Genomic DNA, 12,949 nt, shown 5'->3' with positions numbered 1-12,949 from the left:
CACAAACACCTGCGTCATTTCCTACACTCAGAGGGTCTGACAGCATCCAATTCAGCGCTCCCTGCCAGTTGCGCACAGAGAAGCTCCGTCGTAGAGACGCAACAGACTCAGAGTTCATCCAGTGGACAAAATAAACACGGGGAAGGTCACATGTTATTAAGATGTACCGATTGATGATTTAATAACAAAGAAAGCCTTCTAAGGATTGTAATCTGCTGTCGGATATTACACTGGACACTATCTGAGTCGCTACAGCTCGTCCCGGTGAAGGCTGCGATAAAGATTGCACGGATTAAAAGGAAACCGCAAAGAAAAAAAGGTCATTTACTTTGTTCACTGCCACAAGAAAAGAAACATTGAGTGGGAAGATGGTTTATTTCGGGCTGACACATCTTGTGCGGCGTACATCAATGCCTTTACGCGCGTAGATCACCGGTCACCTGTTGAAGTTGCCCGATGCGCGGTGAGCTGCTTCACTTTTTGCTTTCAAACGGGAGGATCGACTTGAACACCGCTTTCTACCAAATGATCCGTCCTCCGGTCTGTATGATGCACTGATTCTCCGTTATGTTGTAGGATGAGCGCTGATCTGGAGCGCGTTTCGCTCAACACATCACTGAACCCGGCCGGCTCGAGCGGCCGTGCGCTCTCGGCAAACGTCCGGAGGCTCCACAACGCTCTCAACCTGCTGCTCAGCGACCTGGAGAGAGAGCAGTTCATCCACTGCCTCAATGTGTACCACGCCAAGCGCAACGTCTTCGACCTGGTCCAAACTCTCAAAGTGATTCTCAACACACCCGGCAAACGACAGCTGCTTCCCATGCTGCGCCTGGTCATCCCGCGCTCCGACCAGCTGCTGTTCGACCAGTACACGTCCGAAGGACTCTACCTGAAGACAGAGCTGCTCCCCAGTAACGGCAGTGCGGAGGGGTTTGGAGACGAGGCCGATTCAACTCTGCAAAAATATGTCAGCTCCATCCACGACCAGCCCCTCACCTCCTCGGGCTGTCCGGACGGTTTCAGCGCCGCCGCGGAACAGTCGGCTCCGGTGGCGCCTCAGTTCTTCGAGAGCCCTTTCGGAGAGGTGCGTAAAGTCACCCTGACGCGTTCCAGGAGCCACGAGGGTCTGGGCTTCAGCATCCGCGGAGGGTCGGAGCACGGCGTGGGGATTTACGTGTCCCTGGTGGAGCCCGGCTCATCGGCCGAGAGAGAAGGACTGAGGGTCGGGGACCAGATAGTGACCGTGAACGACCTGATATTTGACAATGTCACTCACATAGAGGCGGTGAAGGTAGGACTGGACACATGTGAGCACGTGCATGAGTTATAAATGGATGATTACTGATCATTTCTAAAAAAAACCTCAGGATAATGTCTATGAGAAGTAGGATCCAATCACACAGAGAGACAGAGTGTGTGTGTGTGTGTGTGTGTGTGTGTGTGTGTGTGTGAGAGAGAGAGAGAGAGAGAGAGAGAGAGAGAGAGAGAGAGCCTGTTAATATGTAGACTATATGTTTGCACATTATGTTTGCGTGCTCTAGATGTAAACACTGTATGCTTCAGGCATGGAGAACGGAAGCAGTGGGCCATGCAGTGCTGTCCTAGAAAACAACAGTAGTTTGTGACAGTGCTGCGCCTCCAGTCCAGCAACTTCCTCTTTATTAATTCTTCTACACCACTTGACTGTGGCTTAATGCTCCTGGCCTCTGGCACAGTGAACCAACATGTTCAGAAGCTGACAGAGTAAATGCCCTGTTCTCTTTAAAGAAAAAACAGAGGAAAACAACAGCAAATGGATAAAGCAGGTTTTCTTGCTGTTTTCTTCAGCCAGGGCTGGTGCATGATTATTCGAGGGAACAACATGGAGAGGTATCAGCTGATTAATTTAATAGCTACTTGCACTGAGTGTGTGCAGCTAATAAGAGGTTGCAACAGTTATTATATATGTTTGTCACAAAGACTGAAGTGAATTACAGAATAGTGAAACTTTAGTAAATGGACCACATTTGGAAACCACACACTCAAAAGGCACAGTGCATGTATGAGGGGCGATTACATTGGTTTTTTTTACCCAGATTGCAAATAACAGTATTTTCTCACTTACCACACATGTGGTCATACTGTTGGTTTTATTTGTGCAGGTTAGGAGAAATCTGTCTCTAAGGTTTCTGTCTCCACCCCGATACAATGGAGGTGAATTGAATTTCCTTTGTGGTGCTCACAGCATAGAAAAATGGCATTTACTTAATTCAAAAGCAACACATTTTTCCAGAAACAACATCCTGGTGACTTAATCCACAGACTGGATGAATGTGGTGGGTGATTCATGTGTTGTTCTTTAAAGCAGCGCCACCATTACATCAGTGGCAGAGTCAAACTGAACACATTTACAGACAGTGAAAGTAGAGATGTTTGGATTAATCACAGTCAGCAGTCCCCTTCCAACAGATGAAGGTAGTCTGTGCGAATGCTGAAGTTATTCAGTCTGAAAAAAGTGTGAAACTGGTTGAAAGACACAGGATTTAGGACAAAATAACGATACATACCGCTTCTGTACAACCTCCATCATGTGGATGTGAATGAAACCAGCTTGCATTACATGCTAGCTTATGATTATAATTGATCAGACTTGCAAACCATGATTACTTGCATTAGAATCAGAAGAAATATATAATTAAAGTCCAGCTGCAGTCAAAAACTGTGTTTTGTTTGTTTGTAGTTTTGTAGTTTGTTTTCACATTCATCTGCTGAAGGAGGAAAGTTTCTCTGTGCTCACATTAAATCTGTATGAGAGTGATTTGTGACATCACAACTAGTTTGGAGCCAATCATGGTCCAGTATGCAACTGACAGAAGTGTGATGAGGAAGCCTGAAGCCTCCAGTGCACATACACCAAGAAAGTGAAGTAGGAGACATATTGTGTCCATCACTTAAGCTTTTGGAATGAAAAATATTTGCATATTCATGGAAGATAGATAGATAGATTCATATATAGTGGGATAAGGAGTAGATGTGAATTCTAAGGATTTTAATGAGGTAATTTCACTTTTTTTGTGGAAAAACAACATTAGAGTTGTATTTTTATTCAAAGCATAGTATTTTTTATATATCTTAAAATATGTCTGAAGGGATCTTTAATTAATCAAAACTTAAACATGTGATACTGTAAAAGTGGAAGGTCAGTGGCTCACTATTGGCCTTGTGTAGGCAGACTGATTGTCCTCCTAACAAAAATGAGTCAAACCTTTCGGAAAATCCCCAGAAAACAACATTAGGTGACATTATTATAGAACCGCAGGGACCTCAGAGGGAGGAGGAGGAGGAGGAGGAGGAGGAGGAGGAGGAGGTTGAGGTTGATGGGTGAGACAAGAAAACTTCGGACAACAAGACAAGAGATCATTGTTCACTTTCCGTTTCATTCTTACAGTCAACATTTAACCATGACCACAGCTGTTCCTCAGATATTTTACTACAATGTATTGATTAAGTTTTATTGATAAGGACCTGTATGTATGTGTCATTGCAGGACTGACCGTACACATAAAACCAAATCAGACTCAACAACAACAACAAAAAACAGTGATACTCATCAGATAATTAAATATTTTCCATCCAAAGCCAGAACTGTGCTGCAGCTGCACCATATGACAGACCCGAGCACTTTCTTGGTTATTTTGGTTTTCGGTTCATTAGGCTAAATTCATACATCCCAACTTGAAAACGACTGCTCACCCTCACAGTTTGAGTGGCCAATTATTTTTGGTAACTTGGTAATTATTCTAAATTTGTTTGTGCATATGTACAACTAAGGAAAAAAAAATCAACTAAAATTATAAGGGCCTTAAGTCAGCTCCTGCTTATTTACCTCATCTTCAGGTCCAGTCCGTGGAGGATCCTTGCCTCAAAATCTGGTTTTAATACTTTTTATTATTTCAGTTGATATTATGCTTATGTAGTGCACATTTCTAAATATATTGGTGTTACATTAAATATATTAAATTACCACAAACTCCTATTTTGGATAGGATTCCAGAAAATATGTACTGATTGGTTTCTGGTGCTCTGGGCAGAATACTGTCCAGCTACTATCTGTGATACACGTACTGAAAGCACTTGTGCTCTCTCTAGTAGGCTGACTTCCATGACACATTTTGGGTCAAGCAGTTTACTTTGACAACATGGCTGAGTTGAGGAGACTGCTTGGTCCTGCTTCCAAAGAGCACACTATATTCCAGGTCAGTGCTATAAGCCCTGGAGGAAATAAATGTATGCAGTCATTGCTACAGCTTCAGGGTGCTACAGGGCAGTGGAAAAGAGGCACAAAGCTTACAAACACCACCCAGCCAGAGGTGCACCAGCTTCTTTCCCCAATTTTAGGGCAAAATGATGTAAAAACAGTGTTCTCAGTTTGATTTTATGGACTGCAGCTATAATGAATTGTGTTTTGGTTCATCTGTTGGCATGGCTGTAACTGACAGATCTGTTGTTCTAAAGGAAACACATGAGTCAACATGACAAGATGAGATGGCACTGGCTTTTCTGTGTTCCTGAATGTCCACATGGATACAACTTTGATTCTTCTGTTTGATGCAACAGAAACGATGATGTGAGAGAGGAGCAGGCATGTGGGAGGCAAAGATACTTAACAGAAAAGATCAGGCAAAGGTCTTCTGGCAGCAATATAAATATGTTCCTTTAATTAAGTTTAATGATGTACCGATGATGTACTGTTTTATTGTCCTGGATGCTAATGTTTTATTTGACACATGTATTTGGATTGTCTGTCTGTGGAATCTTTTTTATGACCTTGCAAGCTTTTCTCACTAAGTCAGAGTCTAATACACTCTACCTACGGCAATTTCCAATCAGAAACAACACTTCTCCTGGAGGCTGGATGGCACAGGCCTTGGGCGACATCTTATTTAAGAGCTAATAAAAAGGCTTTTTTACCTGCCTATACAAGGCTTTATTGAATCAGTCTAGAACCAGGGGAAAAACAAGAGCAACAACTCCTTTTTCCCTGACAGTGCTGAAGATGTGTTGCAGCTTATTTTGTTCACTCTCGCAGACAAACTGGCAATCCTGGATATTTGTGGCTTTATTTTAAGGGCAGACACCGCAAAGATCTTTCTGTTGATGGAACAGTTTGAGATTTTAGGAATTAGCTTTCTTAAGAGAGTGAGGTTGGCAGATTGATATTAACATGATGTCTGAAGACAGAGCTGTCATCAGGACATAGTTAGTTTAGCTTATCATAAACACTGGAAGCCAGAAGAAATAGCCAGCCTGGCAATCTGCCACACACTCTGTATGTTTAATGTTTCCTGGTGCAAAGACATACATACTGTATATTACATATTTTCCAGATTTTTATTATATGTATTCAATCAGATTGCAATACAAGAAATAACTGACTGAAATTTGGTTGATTTATCATCAGAAGCCAGAAAGAGAAGTAATGTGGGTTTAATTACTACACAGCATTTTCACATCCATATTGTGGAAATCAGATATAATGTGTCAAAATAATGTTATTTTTCCAAGCCTTTATCATTTCATACTAGTGTTTTTGAGTAACTTCCATGTCCACACCTTCATCTGTCAGAGGGGGTGACTGCAAACGTGATGGATCAGTGCTGTCACAGATCAGTGTGAACCTGTGTTCAGTACAACATGCTATCAAAGTAATGGCAGTACGGTGAGACATTACAACAAATACAGCTGGTTTTCTCCCTACTTCGATAACGCTTTAGAATACAGCTCGCAATTTACAGTGTAATTACTCCATAGTTATGGTGTAATCTTTTGTACTAATGGTGTAGTACAAAATAGTACAGTATGTACCAATACATATATGGTACAATACATACCAATACATATATGTAGGTACTAGGGGTGTGCCCGAATACAAATACATCATCAGCAAAGCACAAATAGTGGGTTTTATACAAATATTTGTTTCATACAAATATTTTAAAAATTATTTGTGGGGGGTATTCGCCAGAGATAAAGCTGAGTTACTGACACAAGCAAAGTGCTCCCACGGGACTCTCCATAACCTGTTGTTCCCCTTCTCCTTTCCACAAAGTTAGATTGTAAAAAATAAGCAATAAATTAAAAGTGCAAAGCAATAATCGCCTTTGAAGTTCCTCTCTACACATTACATGGTGTGCTGTCTCTGTGTTATGGGTGTATAAATAGATAGAGGTCTGTCTGCAATGGGGCAATGAGTAAAGTTTTAGCTCAGTAGTCAGCGCAGTCGTCTATGATCTGGGAGACTCCAGTTCAAGATCCGATGTTGGGACCTCCTTTGTAAGGTCGTTTATTCATGAACACTTATTGTAACACTTTAATTTTCTAAAATTAAAAGTGTCATAAAAACAAAAACAGAATTTGTAAGCCTCTTTCCACTTTTATTCGAATACAAATACGGATACAAATAATTTGGCTGCCTCAACAAATACAGATACAAATACAAATACTGGGATCTCTGCACATACCTAGCAGGTACAGGGGAACAAGATATAAATTATGGAATAAGGGGGTAACAATTTAGGAAATTACAAATTACTTATACTGTAGTTATTTTTTAACTACCAGGTACCTATTCTATTATTAGTATGTACGACCTACTGAGCAATAATCTGGAAATTTGGGAAGAATTTAGAGATAATTAATACTTTAGTTATTATTTAACTACTAGGTACCTGTTATGTTATTACAAGGTACAGTATGACCATAAAACTGAGCAAAGATCTGGACGTTTCAGGGAAGATGGAGTAATGACTTCTGTAGCACTTAATAAATCTGACGTGATTTTATTTCAAAATGACCTTATTACCAACAAACAGGCAAAATACATTGCTCCTTTTTCATTTGGGGATACTTAAAATAACTACGGGGTACATCTGTGCGTTTACTTCGGAACAAAGGTCCAGGGGACAGTGTGTTGTCATGGATACTGTCGGCCTCTAAGGACTGTCTCAGCTGTCATTCTCCTCACTAGCAAACTGCATCACTTGATGCTCGTTTATGGCACCTTGGCTCCGCCTGCCATCGGTGGACAGAATTCACCCACCAAAGATGTCACTCACTTGTGTGTAAACACATGTTGACAATTGTGAAGTCATTAAAGTGTTGAAAGTCTTCTCCCTGGTCTTTGTTTTTGTTCAACATTAAGGCTCCTCAAGGTCCTTTTTTCAGCTCTGTGCACGACCTCCTTTCATCCCAAGAAATAAATATATAGCTATAGTTAATATAAATATAGCTAAAGATAAAACATGAGGTATGAATCAGAATGCATATATATAGTTCATATACTCTTCTGATCGCAAACTGTGTAGTTAATTTAGTTTGTTCTTCCTTGTTTTGAGGCATGTAAAATTTAAACCAACTGTTATGATGGTTGTTCCCCCATTGTTACATCTAGTTACAGTGTAATTACAGGGTATGCAGACTGTAATCTAAAGCACTGTTAGTTCCCCTCTTGTTATGTTTAGTTACAGGATAAGTACAGGAGATGCAGGCTGTCATCTAAAGTGTAACCAAAACCTTACATCCTTAACTTAATGCTTAATTTAACACATGTATTATTTAAAATACATTTAAAAAACTTTGAGGAACAAATAGCATTAAATTCTTTATTTCTTTGTTTTTCTTGCATTGCTTCTTCATTTTATTCTTCTTTTTCATCTTCCTTTCCACTCCTGATGAAGATGACAGGATTGAGGTTGAGATGAGGGGAAAGAAGCCGGTGCACCGTGGCCATATGTTGACCCTATAGAGAAAAACTGTTAGTTTCAGTCTCTTGACCGTTATTATAGTGTGAGATATCTGGATTTCTGACAGTTATGATGTCTCCCACTTGGTGAGAAGCCATAAGAATCAAACTGTTGGCCACACAACTGCAAAGCCATCATGGCTACCATTCTAGATGTGAATAAATACAATATTAATGGGTAACATAAGGCTATACAGGAAATATAATTTCCAGTAATTGCTAGTTGCCAGCAAAGTCATCACAAATTAATGTCAGCTCCAATGAGTGTGTTGAAAGTTTAGCCAGTGCAGAAGCAAATTAGCTGCTGCTAAGCTAACAATTGCATTGGAGAGGATCACCCATTGGCTTGATCAATCATGTCTGAGTCTAAATGTAAACAAGACAAAAGGTATGTTTTTCTCTAAAACTATGGTACAACCTCCTAACGCTGATATTTTCATCAAGGTGAAAAAATTGACATAGTTACTGATTTTAAATATCTTGGTGTGACACTGGATCCAAATTTGAACTGAATTGAAACATGTTAAAAAAACAGTTAAAACCATACGTAAGTACATATGTACAACTTAGCAAATTTTAGACATATTAGAAACTGTCTCTCTTTGGACACAACCAAGATATTTATGCATGCTATGATTCTTTCCCACATGTCTTATTGCATCACATGTTGGGGGCAGGCTGGAGAAACAGCCATAAAACCTCTTGAATCCTTATACAAACAAACTCAACAAAAAGCCAATGCATTTCCATCACTATAGGGTACTGGAGAAATACAATTTACTGAGCTTTGTGAATTTTAGATTATTCTCAAATTTGTTCCTAGTTTATAAAATGTTAAGTGGTTTGGCGTCTCCTCCACTATGTTACTTTGTGTACACTCGCTCAGTAAGTTCTATTAGATCCTCCAGAATATCCTCTATACAAGATTGTACCATTTTGTCGCACTGCATGTGGGCAGTCAGCTTTCTGTGTGAAAGCCACAACTCAGTGGAATGTCCTACCTGATGATATGAAGAACTGCAGTTCAATCAATACATTCAAGGCCAAACTAAAAACATTACTAAAGACCAATCAGCTCTGTGACCACTGAGTCTAGTTTGCATTGTTAGTTTCTGATTGACATTGTGGGTGTATGTGATGTGTTGTTGTGTGTAGCTTTATATTTTGTATTTTGTATGGTGTGTTCTGTGTGTTTTTTGCTTTGTACTGTTTGTTGTTGTGCTGTTGTATGTTTTGATTGTGGGGGACTGCGGATGCAAATTATGGTGTGTTCTGTGTGTTTTTTTTTTTTTTTTTTTTTTTTTTTGTTTTTTTGTTTGTTTGTTATTGTGCTGTTGTATGTTTTGATTGTAGGGGACTACGGATGCAAATTAGCTTCGAGCTAACTCTGGTGCAGTGTATCTTTAATGTTTAAAACTGCACACTGTCCCAATCAATGAATCAAATCAATTAATTAGCTTAGTGTAGATTGCTATGTGAATAAAATCACCTGAACATGTTTCAGCTTCTGTAAGACACAAACCCACAAGCGTTATACTGTATTACATTGAATTGAATGACATTGCTATTAGAGCAATCATTAGTATTAGCTTGTAAAAACTGCAGGCTAACACTTTGCTCTTTCAGCTGGGCGCACAGCGTTAGCTTGGACGTGAAGTCCAGTAGCTAACAAATGATTATCAAGCTAACAGTCCAACAGCATCTTTCTTTTGTTCAGTTATCGCTACATTTGACATGAGCCACAAACCAGACAATTCTGTGCCAATAAATATATTCAGATTATTACTAACCATATGTTTGCTGTAAAGTAGGTTAGCAGGGAACAGATTGGGTGTGTTCCCTCATCTCATCAGCGTACACCTGTAGGGTGGGCGGGCGGAGAGTCTTCTCCATTACTTTATAGAAAACACTCTGTCGCCCCCTGCTGTGATCTGATATGAATGAAGTGTACCCATTCAACTTTGATGATGCTGATATGAAAGGTTATAAGTCACAACTGTAATAAAAAAATAACATAGTACTTTTGCATTATTATGGTCTTTATGGCATTGCTTTTATTGTTCTTCCTATCCAAATCTTTGTCACTTATTTGATTTACACTTTGTATTTTGCCTGTTTGTTGGTAATAAGTTCATTTTGAAATAAAATCACATCACATTTATTATGTGCTGCAGAAGTCATCACATCTTCCCTGAAGCTTCCAGATTTTGCTCTGCAGGTCGTACATACACTGTAATAATAGAATAGGTACCTCGTAGTTAAAAAATAACTACAGTATAAGTAATTTGTAAGTTCCTATATTGTTACCCCCCTTATTCCATAACTTCTGTAGGGGAATGAGGGTCAGGCAACTGCGACCTGGAATGAGTGCCAGGTCGCGGTGACCTGTACCGATGCCAAACATGTCAGTCCACCGAACCGAAACAGGAGACATCTGGAGATACTGGGAAAGAGGCAGAATACCACACACACACACATAGTATAGAGACGCCCACTCAAATTTGGTTAAAGTCCAAAGTTAAGTAAATTGAGAAATGTCCCACCATTCTTCTTTAGAATTTGAGGGTGCCAAAAAGTCTGGCAAAAACAGGACAAGACTTGTCATGCAACATGAACACATACACACACATAGCCTGTCTTCAGTACAAAAGGCATGTCACGTTCTGTAATGTTGCAATTTTCTCTGTCTACGTTGTTGGTGAGCCGTTGTGAAATAAAAGAGATTCCCCATCTGACACCTGTGCCTCGACCATCTGATTCCTCTGTTGACTGCCTCTTTCTGCCACAACACTTCACATCTTGTTCCCCTGTACCCACATATATGTAGTGGTGTGTACTGTACCGGTACACCATTAGTACAAAAGATTACACTGTAACTGCGAAGTAATTACACTGTACATTGCGGGCTGTATTCTAAAGTGTTACCTCTGCTTCTAGCCTTTATGCTAAGCTAGGCTAACCACATCCTGATTATAGTTCTGTACTAACACACAACTCACACTCAGACAGACAGCAAATAAGCTTATTTCACTAAATGTCAAACTATTCCTTTAAGGTAAAGGATTGTATTGCGTAGTTGTGTATCTGAAATTGCCTCAGAAAGACAGTGAAGCCCACAATTCCATTTGCAACATTCAATAATACCGTCTCTTTCTTCTTCCTTGACAAAGGAAGACAATGTTGTCCAGCTTTGTTTCAACCAAAAGAATTTATGTTTAGGCTACTGCTTAACCATAAGCAGTAAACTGGGACATAAGCAGTAAACTAGGATGAGTGTACTGTTCCAATCATTTGTATGCTGATGACATCCAGTTATACTCTTCCTTTACACCTGATGAGCTTGCTAGACTGTCTGTATTGAACAACTGTTTATATTCAAGTAAGAACTGGACGGCAAATAATTTCCTGCAGTTAAATGCAGATAAAAGTCGTTATTATTGCTCCTGATAACCTTCACTCAGTGATCAGTAAGAACCATGGTGCCTTATCCTCGTCTTGGTCTAGTCTGCATAATCTTGTGGCGTTTTTTGACCAATCCATGAGTTTTGATGCTTATATTAGGACGCTGACTTGACGCTGAATCACATCTGCTGCTGCTAGGCTTTTAACACAATCTAACAGGTGGTCACACATTACAACTATTTTAACCATTGCTGCTCCTGTTCATTTTAGAAGAGAGCTGTACATGGCCAGGCTCCACATTATGTCATGGACCTTCTACACCCCCACATCATATGCCGAGCTCTTAGGTCCTCTAACGAGGGTCTTCTAAGTGTCCCTTGGACATGTTTTAAGACTTGTGGAGATTGTGCATTCCAGTCGGCAACATCTAAGCTTTGGAATAGTCTCCCAGTAAGTCTGAGGTCTCTGGACTCTGTGGACTCTTAAAAAGCAGTTAGAAACCCATCAGACAGGCATTTAGGTAGCATGTGGTATTTTATGTGTTAACTTGTGTTTTATGTCTGTTTCCCCTTGTGTGTTTTGTCTATTGTTTATCTTTGTTTTATTTATTTGACTATGAAGGACTTTGCAACTGGTGTCAGTGAAACGTGCTATATAAATGAACTTTACTTATTTACTTTTCATTGAAGACTCTATTAATATTCAGAGGCATGTGAATACGGCTAATATTTCCAGTTCCTGCTAAAGGCCGTAGTTCTCCCCTTGCTTTAGGTCCACATCTTCACTCTCATCACAAGCTGAGTAATTCATTACAACTTTTAATGAAGCTGCTAATGTTTAAGGCCTGCTGCACCAAGACACTTCCTATCGTCTGAAGTGTGACTTCAAAGCTGTTTACCAGCAGGGTGGTAAAGGCCAGCAAGCTAGCTGCATACACAAAGGACCTCATTTGTGAAGATAAGTGTATTTAATGTAGACTTAGTCTGGCAATTCTGTAAGAATGGTGTTGTGAAGAAATACTTTGGAAAGTAATGAGTTTACTTAGCTAGTAACAGATAACGTTTTGTTAAAAGTTATTCATCAAATAAGATTAGAAATGTATTATACAGAAAGGGAAATTCAGTTTTTTATAACCTGGGTTTTTTTTGTTGGTTTGGGTGTGATAACAATGCAGTCCACTAGAAAAACACAAACAGCAGACAGTTAGACAGGTTGCAAACAAATACCCGCTTGAACTTTAGTAAGTTAATCACTTGTTTGGAAGATAAAGTGAAGTGTCCATTACAGTCACCCAGTGCATTGTAAAACATTGTCCTTACCAAACCACAGTGGCTACTGCAGGTCATAGTTAAACTGTAAAATCTAATAGACATTTACAAGTGAGAGTGTGGGTAATAACTGTGGTCCAGACTGAAATATCTCAACAACTATTGGATGGATTGCCAACAATTGTTACACAGACATTCATGCTCTCTAGAAGATGAGTCTTATCGACTCTGGTTATCATCTGACTTTTCCACTAGTGCCACCAGGACGCTGACATATGTGGTTTTGATGAAATGTCTCAATAACACAGGATGAATTGTAACAACTTATCCCTTAACTGATCCCTTAAAGGTGCCATATATGAGATTTAGAACATTAATATAGCAGCAAACAACTATTTGCTATGTCAAGATATAGTGGAGTAATGGCATTCTGAGCAGAGAATGAAGTCACACTCCTCTGTGTGTGTTCTTTGTTTTGGTAGCTGGTCCAGCTGCACAT

At 39.8% G+C, this 12,949-nt stretch overlaps 1 protein-coding gene across 2 annotated transcripts in view; it reads left to right on the top strand.

Annotated features, from left to right (window-relative positions):
• whrnb (whirlin b) overlaps positions 1 to 12,949 on the top strand; it is a 92,016-nt gene continuing 79,067 nt past the window's right edge. For both annotated transcript variants that reach the window (XM_042421335.1, XM_042421334.1), the window contains exon 1: positions 1 to 1,291. In XM_042421335.1, the coding sequence (XP_042277269.1) occupies positions 578 to 1,291 (714 nt within the window). In that variant the 5' untranslated portion in view covers positions 1 to 577. The remainder of the gene's footprint in view (positions 1,292 to 12,949) is intronic.

This window comes from Thunnus maccoyii, chromosome 9, assembly GCF_910596095.1.
Source record: "Thunnus maccoyii chromosome 9, fThuMac1.1, whole genome shotgun sequence".
Lineage (NCBI taxonomy): Eukaryota > Metazoa > Chordata > Actinopteri > Scombriformes > Scombridae > Thunnus > Thunnus maccoyii.
The sequence above is the reverse complement of the archived record's forward strand: the minus strand, read 5'-3'. Positions and strand labels throughout refer to the sequence as shown.